Source organism: Rhinolophus ferrumequinum, chromosome 5, assembly GCF_004115265.2.
Source record: "Rhinolophus ferrumequinum isolate MPI-CBG mRhiFer1 chromosome 5, mRhiFer1_v1.p, whole genome shotgun sequence".
In the NCBI taxonomy this organism is placed as follows: domain Eukaryota; kingdom Metazoa; phylum Chordata; class Mammalia; order Chiroptera; family Rhinolophidae; genus Rhinolophus; species Rhinolophus ferrumequinum.
Window position 1 is genome coordinate 85,430,611 of NC_046288.1, and position 23,445 is coordinate 85,454,055.

At 59.0% G+C, this 23,445-nt stretch overlaps 1 protein-coding gene across 2 annotated transcripts in view; it reads left to right on the forward strand.

Moving 5' to 3' along the window:
- The first annotated feature begins 3,830 nt into the window (after positions 1-3,830).
- Positions 3,831-23,445, forward strand: part of HTRA3 (HtrA serine peptidase 3) — a 31,144-nt gene continuing 11,529 nt past the window's right edge. For both annotated transcript variants that reach the window (XM_033106404.1, XM_033106406.1), the window contains exons 1-6: positions 3,831-4,433; positions 15,603-15,702; positions 18,019-18,241; positions 19,751-19,945; positions 20,670-20,702; positions 22,459-22,573. In XM_033106404.1, the coding sequence (XP_032962295.1) occupies positions 3,923-4,433; positions 15,603-15,702; positions 18,019-18,241; positions 19,751-19,945; positions 20,670-20,702; positions 22,459-22,573 (1,177 nt within the window). In that variant the 5' untranslated portion in view covers positions 3,831-3,922. The remainder of the gene's footprint in view (positions 4,434-15,602; positions 15,703-18,018; positions 18,242-19,750; positions 19,946-20,669; positions 20,703-22,458; positions 22,574-23,445) is intronic.

Below are 23,445 nucleotides of genomic sequence, written 5' to 3' on the forward strand. Positions count from 1 at the left end.
TCAGCCCTCGCAGCCCTCTCCATGCTTCTAGAACCTTCTCGCCCTGCCGTGTTGGGTGCCACAAGTCATGCTGGCTGACCTGAGTCCATTCCTTGAACAACGGTTCATGGAACTCTTTACCTGCGGTAAAGTGTGCTAGGTGGGGGAGGACTGGCGTGATGAAGGCGTTCTCATGAGTGAGTGAGTGAGGCCACTTCTCTCCAACCTCAGTATCGCAAGACCTGCTCCTGAATTGCTTTAGGGAGGCACTTCTGCCAAGCTCAGTCAGGCACTACTGCTGAAACAGTTGATCTCCACCTCCCCCAAGAAAACCTGAATCACCAGCTGGCTACTGGATCCTTCTTGCAGGATCCCTAGGCTGTCTCACCTCTGGGCCCCCCCCCCGAGAAACATTCTGTGGACAGCCACACGGTCTCATAGTAGACGGTGTTGTCAGGACATTCCACAGCGTCCCTTTCTGAGGCTCCCTGGGGAACCCTCTTCTCCTCTCAATAATGAGAAGGGTTAGGCTGCTTTAGAGCAACTGGCTTGTTTTCATCACGTGGGCCTCATGTTTCCGTTTTTGCTCCAGCTACCAGGAAACTCAGAACCAAATTTATGGGTACACACTAAAAAGTAGCATCTCATGACAAGAATTTATATATTAGCCTCACCTCTGGCTTCCCATTATGTTTCTACCACTTCATTTTGTTTTACTCTATTTTTCTCCCCTCCTTTTTTATATTGTTCTTGTTTGTAAAGATCCTTAAATATTTGGGTGGGGACCAAGGGGACTGAATACGAACAAATGAATGATAAATTTATGTAAGTGAAACAAGCCTGCCAGCATTTGTTGGAGAATGGACTGTGATACACAGCAGAGAGCCTGGCACAGGCCTGGACCCACACGCAGAGCCAAATCGGGGTGCCTGGACTGAGACGACGAGCCTCACGTTCCCGTAGGTCCTGAGAGTGGGAGGAGCGTCCGCCTTCCTTAAAGCATCACCTGGGCATAAGCGAGGCCTTCAGGTATACTCACCCACAGAGGGGCAGGACCCTGGGAGAGACTCAGGTGCCCGGAAGGGAACCCCTAGCAGTGGGGGAAGCCCCTGAGGGTGTCTTGCTTTGCAGAGCCAGAGGCAGGAAGGAGTGGGAGCAGCAGGGGGCGCTGCTCCCTCCGTCGCCCCAACAGCTGCCCCTGATTCTGTAACCGGGTTCCTTTTAAGCCAGCAGAGCAGTCTGGGCGCCGCGTGAGCCCATGCTCGCTGCAGTCTCTGTGAGCCTGGCTGGCCGACCACGTCCGCCCGCGTCTAAGAAGAACAAAGGCAACCCCAGGGGATTGCATCCCTGCTTCCAAGTGGAGCAGGGAAGATACTATGTGTCCTTTCACTCTGGGCCTCAGTTTCCCCACCTGTACAAGGAATAAATATCCCCTTTGCAAGGCAGTTGTGAAGGTCTAATCAAATGGCCAGTGGGGGGCAGTGTGGTCTGAAGGGAAGAACAGACTCGACTGGCAGAAAGACCCAGCTCTGCGTCCCAGCCTGCCACTTGCTGTGGCTTTCACCTTCCAGAATGTCCTGCTGAGATCACAATACACACCTCCTGGGGGGGGGGGTGAAGATTGAGTCAAATAATGTATGCAAAGCACCTGAGCAGCCTCAGGGCCCACAAAGCAGCAGGTGGAGGGCAGGCAAACTCTGGTCTGCAGTAGCAGCCAGCCCCATGACTCTCTGAGCCTCAGTTTCCCTGTTTGGACAAGAGGTGAGCTCTTGACCCTTCCCAGGGCTCTGCTTTTCTGTGCATGGAGAATCCAGGCAAAGGTGCTGTCCCGAGGGATAGGGTCTGTAGCACCTTGTGACCCCCCCAAAGAGTCTGCTCCGGGTTCAGAAGCCCCCAGGATGTCCTGGACCTGCAGGCCACTCCCTCTACCCTACAGGCCTGAGCCTGCCCTGCAGGAGATGTGAACCAGGAGCCCGGGTCCCCAACCCCCAGCATTCTGGGTTATTCCAAAGAAAGGCCTGAAACTCTCCCCATCTTCAAAGCAAAATGTGCTTCCAGTTTTTGAGGCAGAAAAGCATATCGTGTCTCCCTGTGTCAAAGAGGAAGGAAGCCCCGGCCCCCTTCACACCCCACCCCCCTACTGTCCTTAAGTCCGCATTCACGCCACGGCCTCTCTGGGAGCCTGTGGATGCTCCTGCCTGGACCCCCACTCCTCCCTCCTGAGTCTCCTGAGCCTGCACCACTTCCTCCAACAAACCCGTCTGATCCCTCTGCGTGTTGTGCCCAGCGTCCTTGTCCTCAGGGATGGGACCCAGCCTCTCCTCAGTCTTCCAGGCCCCACCCGCACCCCCAGTTCCCTCTCCCTCCTCTGAGCCAGCTGTTCCATAAACTTAGATGAAAGCGACATCTTTCTTCTCACCAACAACTCCCCCTGAAGCGCAGCACTCCCTTCAGTGGTGAAGTAGGTCCCAGCCACAGCACGCCTGTGACCCTGTCACTAAGGGAATGCACGGCTTTTTCCACACTGCCCTGCGGTTGCCGCAGGCACCTCCAAACTCCCTTCTGCTCCCCGTTGCTTGGAAATCTCTAGGCTATCCGACCGGCCAGGTGTCGTCATTAACGGATTCACAGAGAAGCCCATGTGTATATTGTGGATTTATTTGTTGTTTTAATAAGTGTAGTTCAATCACATGTTTTCCTTTTGTAACGCTGTGCAGTTTGTTTCATGCATTTGAAAAACATCATTCTGAACCAGGCTCCCCGGACTTCACCAGGTGCCAACGGGCTCAGGACAGAAGGGGTGGACCCCAGCTCCAGGGTCTGCATGCAGGTCTCCTGCTTAGTGAGTCTCGGCTCTGATTTGCTGTCCCTTCTGGGACCTTGGCCAGGTGGTGATGAGCTCCTGGTTCGTCCCCTGCCAGCCCCAGTCCCATTACCGCACATCCAAGCCCTACCCACCTCCAAAGTGGGTTCTGCTCTCTTCCCTCTGACCACACAACCCTCCTCACACTGGCTTGGTGTCCTTGTTACCAGGCTCTGGGCCCCTCAGGGCAGGGCACTGCGCCTGAAGTGGCCCCTCAAAGCCTGAGTGGGGAATAATACGGAGAACGGAACAGCTTTCCGTTCCTGAGGGCTGACTGTGTGCCAAGCATGGAGTGCTTGGGAACATTGCACCCCACCATCTACTCCGTGGGGTTTCCCCAACAGTCCTATGAGATAGCAAAGGGCTGTTCCTGCCCCTTTCACAGAGGAGGGAGCTGGGAGCCCTGACAGACCTGTCCAGAGCTTGGGACAGCGCATCCTCCAGGCTCTAAAGACTGAGGAGTCAGGGCACAAGCGCGCACTTCAGGAAGGTTTGCCCCCAGTGGGGGTGGGAGCCAGAGGGGCGACCTCCTACACCCCTGATGTAAACCTTCCAGGCCCTGTACTGAGAGCGCCCCTTCCGAGGAGGCTGGGGGATGGGGAAGGAGGAGAAAGGGGAGGGACAGGAGACAGGCTGGGGAGAAGGAGCTGGGGGGCCGGACTTGTCAATTTCTATGGGGAGGGGGGAGTAGCTCAGGTCGCTGGAACCCTGGACATGGACACATGTGGTGCAAGCACTCCAGGTGTGCCTCAGCCCTGTTCCCCGGTGGCACCCCCTCCACATGTCCCTACCCCTCTGAGTCACCAGCATATCAGACCAGGCAGGCCCAGTCCTGCCACCACGGCCCGTTACGTCCAGGCCGGGAAAGCCGAGCATTGGCCATTTGGGGCGGGGGGCGGGGCTGGTGAAGAGGCCCAGCCGCCCCTTCCAGCGGGGGCGGGCCGGGCTGCGCCTTTAAATGCTGCTGGGCCGGCTGCCCGCAGACCGTCGGCGGCCCGGAGGGAGTGGGCGTCTCTCCAGTCTCCGCAACCCGGTCATGCCCCTGCGGTCCCGTCACTGGCTCGCCTGAGCCGCTGGCGCATGTGGCCGTGTGCGCGTCCCCGGCCCCTCCGTAGGCGTCCGGCGCCGGGCTCCGGCGCGGCCTCGGTGTCCCCGCTGGCCCCCGGCCGGTCTTCCGCGTTGCCGCCCGCCGCCGGCCCGTCAGCCATGCAGACGCGGGCGCTGCTTCTGTCCGCGCTGACCGCGCTGGCGCTGGCCCGGGATCCCCCGGCGGCGCCGTGCCCAGCGCGCTGCGATGTGTCGCGGTGCCCGAGCCCCCGCTGCCCCGGCGGCTACGTGCCCGACCTCTGCAACTGCTGCCTGGTGTGCGCTGCCAGCGAGGGCGAACCGTGCGGCCGCCCCCTGGATTCGCCGTGTGGGGAGAGCCTGGAGTGCACGCGAGGTGTGTGTCGCTGTCGCTGGGCTCATGCTGTGTGCGGCACCGACGGGCACACCTATGCCAACGTGTGCGCGCTGCAGGCTGCCAGCCGCCGGGCGCTGCAGCTCTCTGGGACGCCCGTGCGCCAGTTGCAGAAGGGCGCCTGCCCATCGGGTAAGTGCTCGGGCTGGGGCAGAGCGGCGGGGGTGCGTGTGGGGTGGACGTGAAGCCTCCTCCTGGGGAAACTAAGGCTCAGTGCTAGGGCAGCGCCTCAAAATCCCAAGGCCCTGGGCACAACGGGAAGGGGCTTTGGAAATCGTCTCATCAGCCCTCTGGTTTTCCAAGTGGGGAAACTGAGGCGTGGAGGGGTAAAATGCTATCCCCAAGGTCACAGAAGTAGTCACAAGCGAGCCCCAGGGGGCCTGGTCTAGCTCGTGGTCCTCCAACTTCTGGCCTCATCAGAACTTACCTATCTTGTAGCTCATTTCCACGGGTCAGTTTGGGTGAAAAGCAGTCTTTCCTGGCCTTAGTCTGGGTGCCCTTTGGAGCGACATTCAGTGTTTTCTTTCTTTTGAACTGCACTTAAAATGCTGGTCCGGGAATGGTGAGCAAGCCTATGGGGTCCCTGGAATTCCTGGGGCTCCATGGGGAGAGGCTGTGGGATAGGGAATTTCTCAGTCTCTTCAAACCCCAGAACAGCCTCCCCTGACCTGGAGCTGGCCCTGGATTGCTTCTTGCCACATAGGTTGACCCTGTGCATGGAAGAAAATGCTGAAAAACGCTGCTGTCCCCTTATTTGTTTGGGACGCCTCTTAGGAAGGTAGGCTACGGCATTAGTCCAACAGGTACTCGCAGACATCCCATGTTGGGCCCCAAGTTCACAGAGCCAGGCTCATGTGTGCCTTCAGCTCGCAGCTTCAGGGGGAGACGAAGCAGGAGGACAGGCTCTACTGCCCTGGGAGCAGCACAGGGCACAGCTGCCTGGCTGCCAGGAAACGTGCAGGGACGAGGGACATCTAAACGGACTTCAAGGTCAAGGACACACCTTCCAGGTAGTGAGAGGGAAAGGCTTTCTGGAAAGAGGGAATGGCATGAACCTCCCTGTGGAGGCGGGCTGTGAGTGGTGAGCCTTGTAGGAAGAGCAAAAACCCCAAGCAGCTGGTGTGCAGGGGAGGTGTGTGTGCATACATTGCGTGTGTGTGTGTGTGTGTGTGAGAGAGAGAGAGAGAGAGAAAGGGGGGGCCCCAAGCCTGCGCAGGTGGGCAGGGATGGGATGGCGGTGCCCACAGCATCCTGCTGACGGCTTAGACTTCATCCCGTAGGCCAGGCTTCCCAACACGTGTCTGGTGTTCTGAAAATAAGTGTCCTGTGGCCCCAAAAGGTTGGCAGCGTGAACACTGTCCCTGCAATGGGGAGTCACTTGGTTCTATTAGAGGTTCTGAGAAAAGCTGCAGTAAGACACACACACACACACACACACTGGTAAAAGCCAAGGTTTCTCCAGAGAAATTCAACAGAGAGCACTTCTTTTCTGGCGGAATACACCTGACCTCCTCCCGGCACACCGGGGTTCCGGGGAGCCCCGTCTGGGAAGCATTAGATGGCAGTGACTGTGGTTATCTGGGAGAGCCATGGCAGGGCCTTAGGGGAAGTGAGGGTGATGTGGTCGGCTGTGCTACATTGTGTCCGGGACCCCGGGATGACAGTCTCGTGCCCCTCGGTGTCTGGGAGATGGGCGTTGCCATGTAATAAGTTCCTGCTGCACCCTCAGCGGGCGCGTCTGCTTTGGGGCTTGGTACTGGGGGGCCCATCTCAGGTCGTGATGGGTCTGAGGGGTGGAGGGCTCCGGGTGGGCCTGGCGCCCGCCCACTGCAGCTTGGTTGTGCCCGTGGGGCCCTCTCCCCAACCCCGACCCCCATCCGTGTGGCAGGTGCTATTAGAGTAAGACAGACTCCAGGACAAGCATGGCCGAGGGCGGCAGCCAGGGAGGCTGGAGGTGGTCTCGGCGTTTTGAAACCCTCTTTCTTAGCTGAGCATGTCTACACTTGTGAAGTCCCTCCTCTGTGTGTCTGGCTGGCCCTGGGATGGTGAGAAGGCACCTCAGTGAGACAGAGCCCGTCTGTGCCCTGAGAATCTCAGAGGGTCGGGGTCATACATGGGAGAGTGGGAAGAAGGAAACAGCCTGCTGACCACACGGAGGCACAGAGGTCGTGGGCTGGGGCTGTCGTGGGGTGCCTTTACGAATGCTGCGGCCTTAGACAAGGTACCCCCAGTTTCCTCATCTGTAAAGTGGGGGTGACAGTAGCACCTACTGTGGAGAACTCTTGCAATCAAGAGGCCATCTATTATTTCGTGTATTAGTACCACTACTACGACCAGTTGTTTCATCTGGCAGAGTCAGTGGGTGGGTGGGGTGCTTCTGTGTTGAGCTGTGGGGGGTGAACAAAGGACAGGGGGACAGAGAGGGACAGCAGCAAAGCAGAGGCAGATGGACTGGCCTCACAGGCCCAGGACCCGCAAGCTTGGCTGCTGCCAGAGCCCAAGAGGTGAGGGACTCCCTGTGGGGCTGAAGCCCAAGAGAGAGGGGATGGGGAGCCTCGCTGCGGGAGGGCGGGCCAGCCGGGTCCAGGGCCTGGGAGCGCAGTGGTCCATGTGGCCCTGCCCTTGTTTCTGGGCCTTGTGCGGTCATTGTCACACACCCCTGACCCCTGTAACAGGGACCTGAGACACCCAGTTTTCTGCATGTGGCAAATCCAGTGTTTGTGGAGTACGCGCTGCTGCCTGGTCTCTCACCACCGCAGTTCCATGGGCCTCTGCACATTTGGCTGCGTACACCACAGATGTGCCCACGGCGGCAGGGAGAGGACAAGTGGTTGATCTGAGGTCAGTTGGCCAGGAAATGACTGAGCCAGGCCTGGCCCCCGTCTGGCTGGCTTTGAAAGCCACACTCTTCAAGGGCCCCAGGCAGCTGGGGTGGGGGCAGGGTGGGGGGAGCAGCAGGGTCCCCGATAACTGGCATCGGAGTTAGGCCTAGGTCTCCAGCTCTGCTGGGCTCAGCTTCCACAGAGTGGCACCGGCAGTGTCCCCTCTCTGCCCTCCCAAGGGCCCCGCCAGAGATCACTGGGGGATGTCCACACCCTGCAGCATCCTGAGCTTTTCCACACGGGAGTCCTGCCATCTCTACCCTCACCCGGGCCTGCCCTCAAATACACCCAGTTGCCAATTACTCGGGGCTCCTGTCTCCAGCCCCGTCTCTTCTCTGAGCTAGAGTTCTGTGTCTCACCTGGCCAGGGTCCTCGACCGAAAGAACCACCCCAGGAAGTTTAGGTTAGAAGCCTTCGTCACCTTTGGTCTCCCATTTCCCATCATTCCTTAGCTTCTATCCACAGGCTAGTCTTCAGCTCAACCTTGAACCATCCCCCAGCCTGCCATTACTCCTATTTGCCCTGGCAACTCTGGCCTCCCCTTTCTTCCCCACCTCCTTCATCCTCCCTCTGGTCACTGCTGTACACAGCAGCCAGGATAATCTTGATAAATTTATCCCCTCGGCAGCTCCCCGACACTTACCCTGACCCACAGCATCCCATGCCATCTGGCCCCCTCCCACCCTGAACACCATCTCATCGTCTGGGCTCCAGCCACGCCAGTTTCCTTCTCGCCTCAGGGCCTTTGCACATGCTGTGTGCACTGCCTGAAATTCCCATTCCCTCACTTTTACATGGCCGAGTCCTCATTCTGCCTGGGCCTGGCTGTCTCACCCTCCCTCAGCTGCGTTTCCGGACCACCGTGCCTCATGAACCCGTCATTAGCCTCATGAGCACACTCTGGGGTCCCCTCTAGACCCTGACACCACCTATTTGACTTGGTGCCTTATCTCCATCTTCACTGGGCTCTGAGCCTCACAGGGTGAGGGCCTGGTCCGTTTATTCCCTGTCAGGCCTGGCCCAGTGCCTGGTGCATAGTAGGTGCTGTGGAATGAGTGGATCCCCGTGTGATGTACGAATCTCTTATAACCCTCCCAACCCTCCTTGCACACCTCCAGTGAAAAGGGCTCACCACCTCTCCAGGGAGGCAGTGCTGCTACACGGTGGGATATTACAAACTCAGATAAACGTGTTCAGAGGGTCTGCACAGAGAAGAGCTTTCCCGTTTTTACTCCAGAGACTTAGGATCTTTGCAGCCTGTCTGCCGACAGCTGCAGACAAATAGGCCTTTGACTGTGCAATTAATTCAGAATTTAGAGCCCTGGGGCAGTTTATGTGGCATTTAATAAGCAGCTTTTATTGTGCAACCCCAGAGTAGTTTCCTACTGTGGCTCTCAGCTTTGTTTATCTAAGAGCTTTGGTTGGCTTTTGATTTTTAATCCTCTTAGCAAATCAGGCAAGATGACGTCCCGCCTGTTTTTCCCTCTCTGCCTGCCCAGGACAGCAGAGCTAAGCTGTCTTACTGCCCAGGTCCCTGGGAGCCAGCAGTCCAGCCAGAGGAGCTTAAAATGCAGGATGCTATGCAGTACCCCCCCGCCCCACGGCCAGGGCTGGGCCTAGGAAGCACCCGTACCTTCTGTGTTCCCCCCTGGCACCCCCTTGGGGCTGGCCTGTCCATGCACCTCCGAACAATGGCCCAAGGGTGCATCATGAAATACTGGTGTCCCTTCCAAAAGCCCTGCCATGGCTCCTGCTGCCTTCAGAACCAAGCACAGACTTCGGACGTGGCCTGCAGACTCAGTGCGATCTGGCCTCTGCGTCCTACCCACCGTCACCACCACCAGCAGGCCCCCCTATCCCTGAGGAATCCCCAGCTCGTGTTGTGAGGGACACAGGACAATGTGTGGATGCAGGCGAGGACAGATCAGGGAGGGTTCCTGGGGGAGGCAGCCCCCAGACGACATGGACAAGTGGGCACCAAGCCAGCAGGAGACGCTGAGCACAGGCAGGTGCAAGTGAAGGAGCCGTGAGGTGAGGAACCTGGAGGCTTCTGGGTACTAGGTGTGCACAGTGAGTACGGGGCCCAGCGAGTGGGCAGTCGGCGCCCTGGGCAGGGGAAGCTGATGCGGCCTGAGCTAGCGTGACGGCTGAGGACGGCAGGCTCCAGAGGCCTTAAGGGGCTGGGGGTGGGCCCCAGTGTCAGGGTGGGTGGATGGTGGGGTCTTTCCTAGAGGCGGGGCAGCCTGAAGGACAGGTATGGAGGCGAGGGGACGAGTTCAGGTTAGGTACTGATGGGGGTTCTGGCGTGGTACCCTCTTCACGGGCTCATTGGACAGTCTATGAGGTAAGGAAGTAAATGTGCTTTGCACACTGTAAGGGCCAAGATGTTAGTGCAGACACACCTAAATATTGACAAGTGGACGTTTCTGATGTAAATGGAGTTTGTGAGAGTGAAGGAGAGGTGGAGCCGGAAGTGCTTGTGGAGGGGCTGCCACGTGCCCAAGGGGGCCCCACTCTGGCCTCTTCTAGTCCCCGCCTCCCAGCCAGGAAGCCTGAGCCCAGAGGAGTCAACTGATGGGCCAGTCTGGGCAGGGAGGGCTTCCTGTAGGAGGCGGGTCTGTGGTGGACTCCACATTGTCTTCCATGGATTCAGTGGCTTGCGGGACCCTGTGGGTGACCTGGAGTTCTGCCTGGCCTGGGGGACCCTTTGATAAAGCACAAACAAGCTGGTGGCAGAGTTGCCTCCTCCTGGTGGAATTCACAGCCAGATGAGCCAGGCTGGACCCAAGCCGAGGACCTGCCAAGGCCTAGCTCCCCTGAGGACCCCATAGCCAGTCCCAATGGCCGAGGACCAGCACCCAGTTGGGGAAGTAGCTGGGGTGGGGGTTGAGGGACCTGGCCTGGAGGCGGTGTCACGTCTTATGACCTCTCTGAGCCTTTTTTCCTCGCCTGAATGATGGGCTAACAACTCGCCTTGCAGAACTGCTGCGAGAATTCACTGAAATCGTAAATGCCAGGCGCCCAGCCCATGGAGGGGGAGGCCTAGGCTGCAGCCCTTGACCCTGGGTCCCAGGGTCAGAAGCCTGGTCGAGGACAGGAGGACTGCCCCTGCCCTTCCCCCCCACACCCCAGTTGCAGCCAGATCTGAAGGCCTGTCCTTGGTTGGGAGTAGGAGGTTCACTAGGGACAGGCAAGTTTTTAGAGAAAGAAAAACACAGGGAACTGTCTGGGAACTAATTAGACCTGGGAGGCGGCTCCTGGGGCTTCAAAGCCGGCCCCTTGTAGCAGGACTGAAAGTGGGGCCTGGGGGCTGTGAGGGGCCCATGGGACCACTCTTCTGTGCCTGGAGAACAGTCATGCACCCCCTTGCTCATTGCTGTGGGTCAGGGCGCCCAGGCCACGGGGACAGTCCCAAGGAACAAGCCGGGGGCCCAGGAGAGAGAGTGGTCACTGAGCTTGCTGAGTCAGTGCAGGCCCGTGTGTTGGCAGGGGCATCTGACCGTACAAAAGCAGGGGCACACATAGGAGCATGTGTGCTTAGGGAAGCAGAGCCAGGGGACAGAAGGGAGAGTGGCAGTAGGTGAGGTTGCAGCTATAAATGCGACCTCAACACCGAGATGCTTGAGGGCTCTGCCGAGAGATTGCCGTCTGGTCTGCAGGCTGTGGTCACCATTACGGACACATGGGCCCAGCTGGGGACCTCGTGGTCATCCATGGATGGGCCTCCATCCCCAGGTCCTAGTTAACCACTGGACAGGGGTGTCTTCTGATTGCAAGGGGCAATGGAAGAAGCGGCAGGGATGGAGTTGGAGGGACTAGAACTGGGTCTCAGTGCTGGCTCTGCTCATTATGTGCTGGAAGGACTAATGCGTACGGTTAGGCAGGTTGTGCACTGCACAACCCCAGGGCAGGTCAGCCACACGGTGATCTTTGTCAGTAATGGTCTTGGGGTTGTGCAGTGCACAACCTACCGTGTTTCCCCTAAAATAAGACCTGGCCAGACCATCAGCTCTAATGCGTCTTTTGGAGCAAAAATTAATATAAGACCCAGCCTTACATTATATTATATAAGACCCAGTCTTATAGTAAAATTAATATAAGACCGAGTCTTATAGTAAAATAAGACCAGGTCTGACATTAATTTTTGCTCCAAAAGATGCATTAGAGCTGATGGTCCGGCCAGGTCTTATTTTCAGGGAAACATGGTATGCCGCAGTACAAAGTGGCCTTGCAGGGTGTCTGGGCCTCGGTTTCCCCATCTGTTCCGTGGTAGTCAAGACTGAACTGGCACATAGTAAGTCGTCTTTCAGGGTCTGCACTGTCCCTCAGCCCTTCTGGAAGCCCTGCCCTGCAGGAATGCTGGCAGTGGAGCCCGGAGCCCCATTTCTCTCTCTCCTTCCTGGCTGTGCCCCTTCTCTCCCAGGAGGCGCTGCAGGACCTGGCCTGATTGCTTTGCTCTGTGTCAAGTTCCTCCCGACTGAAACATCCAACGCCTGTGCATTACAGTTTATTTTTGAAAAAAGCAAAAAAATGCTAGCAGCTGAATCTGGTCGAGACTGTTGACTTCAGTACATTGGCTGGAGCACGGGGTGGGGGCGGGGTTGTCCAAACCCCCAAATAAACAGTCTGCTTCCCAGCCAGCCGTGGGGCCCAAGGTTTTCATGTGGAAAGCAGCGGTGGGAAACGGGTCCTCCCTTCCCACTGATTCACGGGGTGATTCATCTGTGTGTGGGGAGGAGAACCAGGAACCAGGCCCCAGCCACCCCCACCCACCATGGTCAGCTTAAAGGGACAGAGCCTGGCAGGGCCCCGTCACCAGCCAGCTGACCTGGAAGCCCTGCAGGGATGCCCCAAGGTTGTGGGGCCAGGGAGGGTGGGCTCAGGCTCCGAGGTCCACAGGACCTCCCCCGCAAGCCATCTTTGCCTCCAGGCTCAGTTTCCTGGGAGGTAGGAAGCACCCCATGCTGTTCTGGGGAAGCTTCTCCTGCAAGACTTGGCTGGTAGGCTGGCCGGTAGGCTGAGGTGTGCTTTGTGTTGGTGTTTGCAAACCTGCTGTGTGTTGGGTCAGAGGGAGTGAAGTCCCCTCCCTTCTGAAGGGTTTTCAGAGGCTTCCCTGGGCCTCCCGTGCTTGTTATCGGCTGGAGGAGCTGGTGCCTGGGAGGGAGGTGAGCACCTTAGCTTGTCCCTACAGCTTCTGGAGCCAAACAGCCCAGGGCCCTGCCCACCGAGGGGGCGCCACAGTGCCCCGCCTTGGCTCGTCCCCGCCCCTGCCCTCCACCAGGCCTTGCTCTCTCCCTTGACCAGTTTTCTCGGGTACGTCTGCATATATTTGCCTGTGGTATAAAATTTGGAAAGTCCATGAAAGACAAAATCACTTGTAACTTTCCCACCGTTCCCGAATATCCACCGTGAAGTATTTTGATGTGTTTCCTGTTAGCCTTTTACTTATAAATATTTTACAGAGGGTTTTTTTTTTTTAAAAATCATCATGTATAAAATTGAGTGCCGCCTATTTTAAGTGATCTCTGGAGACCACATTGAAAGAAAAGCATTTAGGCGGAGGCTGCCGTCCCATCCAGATGTCCGGGCACTGGGTCGGGATCTGCAACCTGAGCATCACTGGGGCTCCCTGGGCCCCCAGGACCTGGGACAGGCCAGCAGCAGGGTGGACAGAAGTGCACAACGGGTGCTGGAATCTCTGAGATCCACGATCAGGTCATGTGCAAACGCGGCCTTTTCTAATATTTCATCCTCTTGTTTCATTCATTCTGGGCCCACTTTGGAGTCACCTCCATCTGTAGCTCCCTTTATGCGCAAAGCTGTGTCTTCACATACGCTGTTCCCCTGCCCAGTGCACTGTTCCAGGCCTGGATCAGCGACACCCCTGGGCTTTCCTCTGTCCCATCACTGGTCACATTGGGCTGTGCCTGGCTGGTCACAGGCCTGTACCAGCATGGGGTGCACACACAGAAGGCACTTAGCACATGCACAGGAGAGCAAGTGCTATAGGTGAGGCATTGTGTTGGGGGCCTTGAGCACGGAGAGACTCCTTCTGACGGGGAGAAGCCTGCTGGAGGGCTGCCTGGAGGAGGTGGGATTTGAGCTGTGCCCAGGACAAGCTGGAGTAGTTTGGTAGGGAGAAATGGGGAGCAGTCCGTGCAGGTGGAGGGAGAATGGTAGGTCATAGAGCAGACTTGTGGGAGGTGGGCAATGGCCTGAGAGGTTACACATCAGGGAGGGGTGACACCTGGACTCTCCCACCTGGAGCTGCCCGCCCCAGCACCGCACGGTGGCCAGGAGCCTCAGCCAACGTAAATCCAGCCTCAGTATATATGGGAGAGCTGTAGACCCTGCCAAATACCCCTGCCCCGGCGTGGGTTTGGGGTCCTCCAGGGCCAAGCTGTGGGGATTGCCTGGTGGGCGTGTCTTGTCAGAAACAGAACCTGAGGGGAGCAGGTTCTGAGGTTGGTTCCCTTCCCTCTGCTTGGAGGCTAGAACATGAAAACAGGTTCCCAGGGCCTTAGCTTAGCTGGTGGACAAAGCAGGGCTGTCTGACAGACAGCGTCACTTCCAGAGTTTCCACAGGACCAGTGATCCCACATGGAAATAGATGTGCGGCATAACCCCTGTGTGCTGGGAGCATGGAGCCCTGGCCTAGAGTGAGCCCTGCACCAGGGCTGGTTGTTAACATGACCTCTGAACCTGGACCCAGTCCCACCAAGGGGCTTTGCTTCCAGGAAGAGGGCTCCAAGGCACAGTAGCCCTGGCTGCCCACTGTTTGCTAATCAAGAAGCCGGGCAGTGCCCGGCAGTGGGCCACCCCTGGACAGGCGGCCTTTGATTCAGGTTGACCAAAGCAGGCTGGCTGTCCGCCAGGGCCCGTGGGCTGTTTGAGAGGCAGACTTCGAAGGATCAGTGGGGTGGGCCCTCCTTGCCCGCCCTAACCGCAGAGTCTAAGGCTAACTGTCCTCTGGGCTCTGAGACCCGGTTCAGGCTTAATGCAGAGTCGGGACCTTGGGGGGCACTGGGGGGGGAAAGGGAGCCTGGTTAACGTCCAACTAGATATGTGTCTTCGGGCAAGAGGATTCCTCTCACTGAACCTGTTTCCCCGCTTCAAAGATGGAGGGAATGAGCCCTGCCGTGGCTGCCGCCCTGGATGGTTGGGGAGATTAGTCGGGACGTGGGCAGCGACTGCGTTTGCCACATGCTCCTGGCATGGCCCTGGGCCCCTGCCTGCTCCTGTGACTACACTCAACACATTAGCTCCCCTCACCCTGGACGACCGGGGAAGCCAGATTTTCTCCAGATCCCTATGCTCAGTCACTTCCCAGAGCTCATCAGCAGGAACAGCAGCTGCAAAACTGGACTTGACAGGCTGTGCCCACTTCATTCACCACCATCAGGGTGGCAGGGTGGGTGGTGGGCTCCCGGGCAGGGAGCTGCACATTTGCAGGTCACAGTCACACCCAGTTCCTACAGGTCGGGGGGCGAGGGTACAAGGGGATCTTCAGTCTCATTTTCAGATGAGGAGTCAAGGCCCAGAGAGGGTAAGTGATTTGCCTGAAGCCACACAGCTGGAAAGTGGCAATGCCCAGCCAAGCCCAGGACTCGAAACCCAGTGCCCATTCCGGGCCCTGCGAGCTACTGACAAGCAGGACTGGGCAGTATGGGTGCCAGATAGCACCAGTCTCTGGCAAGGACCTGGGAGACCTCGGCACATGCCTGAGCAGGGGGACCAAGCGTGGGGCCTCATGCCACCAACATGCCTCTAGCCTGTGGTCCCAGTAGACAGCAGCCCTGTTCTTGACGGCAGCAGAAATCTGAGACAGGGAAGGTTCCAGAGAAGTTTGTGAACCTCCTGGCAAGTCAGGCTGGGGCAAGGCCAAGTTATTAATAGATACACATGGGGACCCAGCATAGCCCAGAAGGGGCCGCATTGTGTTGGGTGTGGCAAGTCAGGAGGGACAACCCAGGGCTTCTCTATGTTCTTGCCCAGTCACTGCACTAGCCCAAGGCCTGGACAGACAAGCAGAGCTGGCAAGGGGAGGGGATGGTGTCCTTGTGTCAGGGTATTGCTATATGTGAGAGAAAGGACGAGGGCCCAGGGGGACTGGCCCGGATCCAGCCTGAGAGGCATGTCACTGCTGTGCAGCCCAGAGCAAGTGTCCTAACTTATCTGAACCTCCTGGCCTGCCGGGCAGGGTCCAGTGAGGTGATAGGAGGAAGCTGAGCATTAACCATTCTTGGGGCGAGCGAGTCCCGTCCCCAGATGTCTTCGTGTCACTGTGCCGCTCAGTGTCCCCAAGGGGCTGTGAATCTGATCAGGGGTCTTGGGTGGAGCTTCCTCCTTCCTCACCCTGGGCGGGTTCTGGGCGGTGTCTGGGTCTCACTAATGCACCGGGTTCTTCCTGCCAGTGCAGGTCTCCACCAGCTGACCAGCCCACGGTACAAGTTCAACTTCATCGCCGACGTGGTGGAGAAGATCGCACCGGCTGTGGTCCACATAGAGCTCTTCCTGAGGTGTGTGAAGCCCCGCCCGCGCCTCTCCCAGGCGTCCCCTCTGCCTGCTGGGGCCCAAACCCGACTTGGTTCTAGCACTGGGGGCAGTAGAAACCAGACTGGGCTTGGAGTCAGGCGGACCTCACTCAGACTCCCGGCTGCTGTGTGCCCTTGGGAAGGACGTCCCCTCTGACTCTGATGGCAAGGCAATCAGAGGAAAATGGAAAACAACCTCGCACCTCCAGAGCTGTAGGCACTAAACAGGTGTGCAGTGGGTGGTAGCTGTAGTCATTCAGTCATTCATTCAACTCATGAGCGGCTACTATGTGTTTATATCCCAGACGGCCAGGTAGGAAAGCCTGCAAATACAGAACCATGATTCCTGCCCCAGCGCAAGGCTCCTGCTTGATGGTGCCAAGCCAGCCCGGTGGGAACCCGTGTCACTGGGTGTCACTATGCCCAGTCTCTGGAGGACCGGGACTGCTCACCACCAACAGTGCTCCATGGGGCGAGGGGACTGGCATGAGCCCAGCACCATCAGAATAGTGATACCCTGGACCCCCTATGTGCCCCGTGCCGTGGTGGCTGTTTGCCTACATTTCTCAAACAGCCCTGGTGCCAGCCCATGGGACTCACCCCTGAGAGCCAGGCCCAGGCCACTGCCCAATGCTGACTGACAGCACCTGTGCTCCACGCACTCCAAGGCCCTTCTCTCTTGCCCACGGCATCTTCCCGTGACCCCTGGAAGGTAGGCTGTCACGTTCCCATTTCCTGGATGTGGAAGCAGAGGCCTGGACACTTCCCCAGGCTCACAGAGCTGCTAAGTGCTGAGGCAGGGTGTGATCTCAGGTGTCTCGGACCTCAGAGCTGAGACCATCCCTCTGCAACACGCTGACCCCTCACTGCCCTCTCTGGGGGCCCCAGCCCCGGGGACGTGTCATTGAGGAGATTACCGCTGGACATGCTAATTGGCACTTGTGCTAAGTCCTGGCCTTGCTGGTGGCTTGGGTGGGGTCAGTGTCTGTCCAGAAGGCCCCGGGCACCAGGCCCTGAGCCACCCAATTGCCCACAGCAGTTCAGCCGGGCAGGTGGCGATGTCTTCCTGTGTCAGCCTCGGAGGCTGATGTCCGAGGGGTTGGAGGCTGAGGCCCAGGCGCGTGAGATCCAGACACAATCCCAGACGCAATGACCATCAGGCAGGGGAGCTCTGCTGGGCTCGGAGGCCTCAGGTGGTCTCGGGCCCTTCCACAGACAAGCGCCAAGTCCTATACGTGTCGGGCTGAGCAGGTGCCGAGGGCAGGCACTTCCAGAGGCACTCAGGTGTAGCCCCTGCCCAGGGCACACACACAGCTGGGTGGACACCCGCTATGGTCACCCTGAGGGAGGCTGAGTGGCCAGGATGCCTGGTTCAAACCCATGCTCTACCCTGTGCCTGCCTGACCCAGCCAAGCAGTTCACGTCTCTGGGACTCGGTTTCCCCACCTGTGAACTGGAGACTTACCTACCTTGTAGGGTACCTATCATGAGAATTAAATGACCTTGTCCCTGGCTCATTAGGAGCGCTTGGTGACATGAGCTGTTGTCACTGGTTCTATCCAGTCCAGAGACTCACTTTCCTGAGAAAGTCCCATCCTTCCTGTTCTTTCTCTTGCATGCTTATGGGCCCCTTAAGGTAGCCAATGGGGGCTTCCAGGCAGCCGGCCGCAGTGGAGGGGTCAGAAGGAGGTGGGAGCACATCCCCACCCAGTGCTTACCTTCTGTCTACACAGAAATCTGGGAAACTAACATGCTCTGGGGACTGCTTGTGACAGTCCCAGCGGATGCTGTAGGCACATTGGTACATTTTCCCTTCTGCCAATAACAGCCCTGTTTGTTGAGTGACTTCCCGCCTCCAGGTGCTTTAGGCACCAGACATGTCATCCCATTTCCTGGGTGGGCAGACCGAGTCTCGGAGAGGTTAAGCCACCTGCCCACAGTCAGGCAGATAATAAGTGGGGACTGGACTTGAGATTAGAATCCTGGTCTGTCTGGCTCCAGTGCTGTTGTCGGAGCAGCGAGTGTCTGCTGTGCTATCACAGATCTCACATTTCTGGCCTCCTGTCTCACCTGGCAAATTGCACGTCGGAGATTTGCCCCCTCTTTTTGGCCGTGAGATGGGTCAGACTTCTTGACCTGGCCAAGACCACAGCCAGTAAGTGGAAAAGCTCTAATTTGAACTTGGGCTTACAGGACCCCAAGCCCGTGTTCTTTGCCCCCATGCTGGCTCAGCCGTCACTGTGGCTGACCCCCAGGTCCCATGTGCCCGGCCCCTGAACACCCTGTGCCCGCTCCCCGCAGACATCCGCTGTTTGGCCGCAACGTGCCCCTCTCCAGCGGCTCGGGCTTCATCATGTCGGAGGCCGGCCTCATTGTCACCAACGCCCACGTGGTGACCAGCACCAACACCCTCTCAGGCCGGCAGCAGCTCAAGGTGCAGCTGCAGAATGGTGACACCTACGAGGCCACCATCAAGGACATCGACAAGAAGTCGGACATCGCCACCATTAAGATCCATTCCAAAGTGAGTGGGTGGCAGGGGCCGGGGGGCAGGGGAGCCTCTCCAGACTCCAGCTGAGAGATGCCCCAGCCCAACCTTCCCCTGGACAGCTGGAGGACCCGAGGCCCGGGGGGCCAGCCATTTGTCCCGTCATGGGCCAAGTCAGAGGAGAACCAAGATCTCCGACACCTGCCCTTGTTTCCCTGAGCCACTGGGACAGGACAGGGCAGAGCAAGGCTGCCGCCCACTGGCCGAAAACTGTGCTGCCCACTGGCCGAAAACTGTGCTGCCCACGGCCACGGCCTCAGGGAGGTCCTCCAACGCCAGGGGCACTTCCGTTGTCCCTCCTGGGCCCAGCCCAGGGATGCAGCTGTCCCGTGGGGTGAGGGAGGCCAGTGGGGAGCCCTTGGGATATATGTCCTGTCCTTCCCCTTCCACACTGGTCCCCCCAGCTGCTATGAAAAAGGCTTCCTGAAGAAAAAATCCCTTACTTGATGTGGTGGCATACAGCGTAAAGGGGAAAGCTACTAACTGGGCAGGACGAGCAGTGGCATCAGGCAATTCAGAGGGACCGCAGTGTGGGGTCCTCCCCACCGATCCCCAGTGAGGGTGAGGTCTGTGTGATCTGGGCATGGCCGTCTGCAGCACCGTTTTATATAAAACTTTATCTGGAAATAATTCTAGAGCTGCAGGAAGCAGCGGAAGTGGTGCTGGGAGGTCCCATGTGCCCCCACTCCCCCAGTGGTGACGTCTGACATAGGGGTGCCACACCAAAACCCGGAAATGGACGTGGGTGCAGGTGACAGCGCTTCAGCCCACCAATTTCACATGTACTGGCGTGTGCGCTGCAGCCCCTCTGACAGACACTCAGAGCACCTCTGAGCACCTCCTCTGAGCATGCTCCCTGCAGCTTCAGAGCTCCCAGGCTGTCCCAGAGTTAGACAGACAGACTGCTCTGGCTCCATGCAAAACAAGGGAGAAGTGTGCAGGTGTCTTAGTGCGCAGGGATGATGGCGGAGCTTGCTTACGTCGCATTCTCTCTCTGGGCGTCAGTTTCCCCATGTGTCAGTGTTAGGAAATCAGTTGAGCTGGATCAAGGATTCCTAACCGGGGTTCCCAGGTCCCCAGACGGGCCCCAGGGCTCCCGCAGATCTCTGGATTGTATGCATCAGTTTGTGTGTGGTACACGTTCGGGGTGCTGGTGTCCATAGCTTCTATCAGAGTTTCAGAGGGAACTGTGACCATCAAACCAGCGGGCTCAATGGCCTCAGAGGCTGAGCCCAGCTGTACCCTGTGCCCGCTCTGAGAGACCTGTGGGCATTGGTGGGACTGAACCTCTGCTTTGAGGATGCCAGCCTGGGTCTCTCTTGTCCACCAAGGGTCAGCCGGAGGCAGGCCTGGCCTCAGTCTGCGTCAGTGACTTGCCTGACCGCTGTAACTAGCTGCTTCTAGGGCCACCCCACCAGGGGCCTGGCCTGACCTGGCGCTGGTCCCCACCAAAGGCGTGCAGCTGAACCTTCCTCCCTCCCCCAGAAAAAGCTCCCGGCGCTGTTGCTGGGCCAGTCGGCAGACCTGCGTCCCGGCGAGTTTGTGGTGGCCATCGGCAGCCCCTTCGCCCTGCAGAACACAGTGACCACGGGCATCGTGAGCACGGCCCAGAGGGATGGCCGGGAGCTGGGCCTGCGGGACTCGGACATGGACTACATCCAGACAGACGCCATCATCAACGTGAGTCCTCAGCCGACTCTGCCGGGCTCGGCCCTGCCCCAGGACCCACCCCACCCCTCGCCAGACTGCTCACTGCTAGAAAGCTCTTTCTTTCCATGACATGGAGCTCTGACTCCCATGCTGCCAGGTCTGCCCTGGGAGTTAGAGGCTGCGGCCCCGCCTGGGGGCTGCCTTCAGGATGGAGAGGCACAGCCACGCCCCTGCAATGTCTGCCCAAGTTCCACGGTCAGCTTCACATCACGTCGTCATCATCACCATCGTCGTCGTTAGTATTAGTGTTTGGATGGTGCCTGTGGCGCTCACAAAGCACGTTGCCTAGGTGCCCCAGTGCCCGCCTGTCGGGGTTTGCCGTGGTTTGGGCATTCTCTGGAAATGTCAGTTTTTGTCGAGACTCCTTGATGCCGTAGGACGAGACATAGTGTCCCATCCTGTAGGCGGCCTGTGTGGCCCAGGCCACGAGTGACAGAGACACCAAAGCAAGTGTGGAGTGAGCCTGGGAGCTTTGCACAGAGAGCACTGCCCAGCTCCGACCCGCTCCGCCACCCACAGGGCCTGTGTGGGCCCCGGCTTTCTTATCTGTGAGACGGGGGACGGTGACAAGGCCATTCGAAGCTGCTAGGGGATAAGGGGGCCACATGTCTCTGTGCTGTTGGAAAGGTCGTTGTAAGAAAGAGCTTCAGTAGCACTCTGGGCACAGCTAACACTGTGTTTTCTTCCCCTGCAGTACGGGAACTCCGGGGGGCCGCTGGTGAACCTGGTAAGTGTCCCCCTGAGCGGGGCCTCTACTTTTCTGGGGCTCTGCTCACATGGGGGGCACAGCCGTGAGGCAGGGATGGCACCCGACATGCGGCCCTGGCACCTTCACACCTGACGGTCAGGGAGGTGGCTGGGCTGGAGGCCCAAGAGGACGTGACCCACAGCACATGCTGCCCTGTGTCCCCTGCCGCCACCTTCCTGGCAGCTGGCAGAGGAACAAGGGTGGCCCGAGAGCAGCAGCCAGGCAGGGGCCATGTGCCCCTCAGAGACCTGGGGCGGGGGAGACACTCGTGTCGGTCACCCCTCTGGGCCTCCCTTTCCATGAGTTTATATGCAAGATGAGAGGGGTGCCCTGGTTCCTTCTCACTCCCCTCAGGTCGCCCTCCCCCAGGTCTGTCCTACGCCCCCAGGTCAGGCTCATCCCCATCCCAGGTGACATTTACAGAATAAATCAGGAAGTTCAGTTCAGAGTTCCTGGGCCCTGATAATTGTCAGGTGCTGTCCCCACCCACCTCGGGGAGCTCCCACCGTGGGGGGGTCAGATGTGGACACCCCTAAGCCTGATGTGAGGGGCAGGGAGAGAGCCCTGGAGGGCCAGCGGCAGGAGGCCGTGCAGCTGCTGTGGGACCAGGAGGGTCTTCCTGGAGGCGGGCGCATCTGACCTGGGCTGTGGAGACAGGGCTTGGTGGAGGGGACAGGCAGATGACAGATATTCCAGGGAGACGGCACAGCACGAGCACGGGGGCGGGGGCCTCAGTCAGGTGCTGTTGCTGGAGAAGCAGAGCGGCAGGGATCAGACAATCGGCTGGTGGAGGAGGCGGGGGCCCATGTCCTGACAAGGGTGGCGCTTCACCCTGCATCCTAAGTAGCCCTGAAGGCTTTCAGCAGGGCTGAGGCCATCACGCCGGTGTTTGTCCATCCCCACTCGTGCGGGTGCACTTAGGGCTGGCGGCCAGGAGACCACTCCCGTCTCCATGAGTCAGGGAGGGGCAAACAGGGCCAGTGAGAAGCGGTCTATAACCCCTGCATCCGCCCACCGTGAGAGCTTCTGGGGGCCAGGTGGGGAGCGCCCTCAGGGGACCAGGCAGATGAAGCGTGCCTTGATTCAAAGCTCTGCCCCCAAAGGGGGCCCCTGGTGAGCTGGCCAGGATATCACCCCTGAGATGGGCAGGAGCCCAGGTCTGGGGGCGCATGCCAGGCTGTGGGGAGGAGGCTTCCCAGCAGCGTGGGGTCCTCATTGGCCCATGGCAGGGGCAGATCCAGCCCGCTCCACCAGCCTGGCGGCAGGGTCAGGAGGGGACAGGGCGGGAGGCCAGCTCCACAGGGACGAGAGAGTGAGGGATGCTGCCCTGGCCCCACTCACCCCCACCTACTTCTGGAAGGAAGGGAAAGGGGGGCCCCGCTCCCCACCATCCCCATCACATCCTTCTCTTGGCTCTGGCCCCTCAGAATGCCGCCCGGGGGTGTCCTGGGTTAGTGGGCACTGCTTTGAGGGGCAGGCTCTCAGCTTCCCCAGCTGACAGCCTCCAGCGATGGAGGGGGAGTCCGGTGTGGAGGAAAAAAGGGTGAGGGGTGGGGTCCCTGACCCCATGTGAACCCAGAGTGCCCTCCCAGGACAGCTTCTGGGCTGCTGGGAGCTCCTCAGACAGGGCCGCTTCCAGCCAGGTCAGCTCTGGGCCCGGGTACAATGCTTTGCGGCTGAGGGCAGTGGCTGGTTGTGCCCCTGGCGTGATTGCCCGCTCTGATCTCCCCACCAGGACGGCGAGGTCATTGGCATCAACACGCTGAAGGTTGCCGCCGGCATCTCCTTCGCCATCCCCTCGGACCGCATTGCGCGCTTCCTCACGGAGTTCCAGGACAAGCACCTGAAAGGTAGAGAGCGCTCCCAGGGGCTGGCAGAGGTCTGGCACGCCGGGCCAGGGCGCAGGCTCACAGCCCAGCTGGGGCCACCCCAGCCCGTCCTTCAGGGCCGTATGCCCTGGCTCACTCCCGACCAGCTCCCAAGTCCTGAGTCCCTGGGGGCTCAGCCTCAGCCTCTTTCAGATCTCCCCCCCACCCCTCTTCACTTCACGGCCACGTTGACCTCTCACCCCTGCAGACAGGTTGGAGATTTCTGATGTCACTCCTCCCTCCCACTGCTTGGGTTCCCTGGGCTCCCCTTGTCTGGGCTGCTCCATCGTTAACAGAGCCCAGTCTTCTTTCCTTCTGTCCATCCACTCACCTATTCATCTACCCATCTGTCCTTCCTTCCATCCAGTCACCCATCTGTTCATCCATCTGCCCTTCTTTACTTCCTTCTCTTCATCCACCCTTCCTTTCTTCCTCCCTCCCTCCCTTCCGTCCATGCATCCTTCCATCTCCTCTCCCTTTCTTCCTTCCATCCACCCATCCACCCTTCCTCTTTCAGCGCTGGCCCTGCAGACCGCCAGCTGGAGTGACCGCTCCTCTAAGGGAGTGGGTGCCCAGCCCACCCTGCCCACTCCTAGGTGGCGTGAGTGTATCCATCTGGGAGAAGCCTTGACAAGGCACAGGCGGCCCTCCCTAGTGAGGGCGTGCTAACGGCCTTCCTAAAGTCAGAGGTCACAGCCACTCTCCAGGGAGGGTCACACGTCCCTGATCTCAGCACCTTTCCTGGCAGCCTCCACCTTCCCACCTGTTTTCATCCCTCGTGAACCTTGCCCTCCCGCCATTTTGCCCCCCATGCCCACCCCCCGGCAGAGCTGGCTAGACCTGACTCAGCTCTG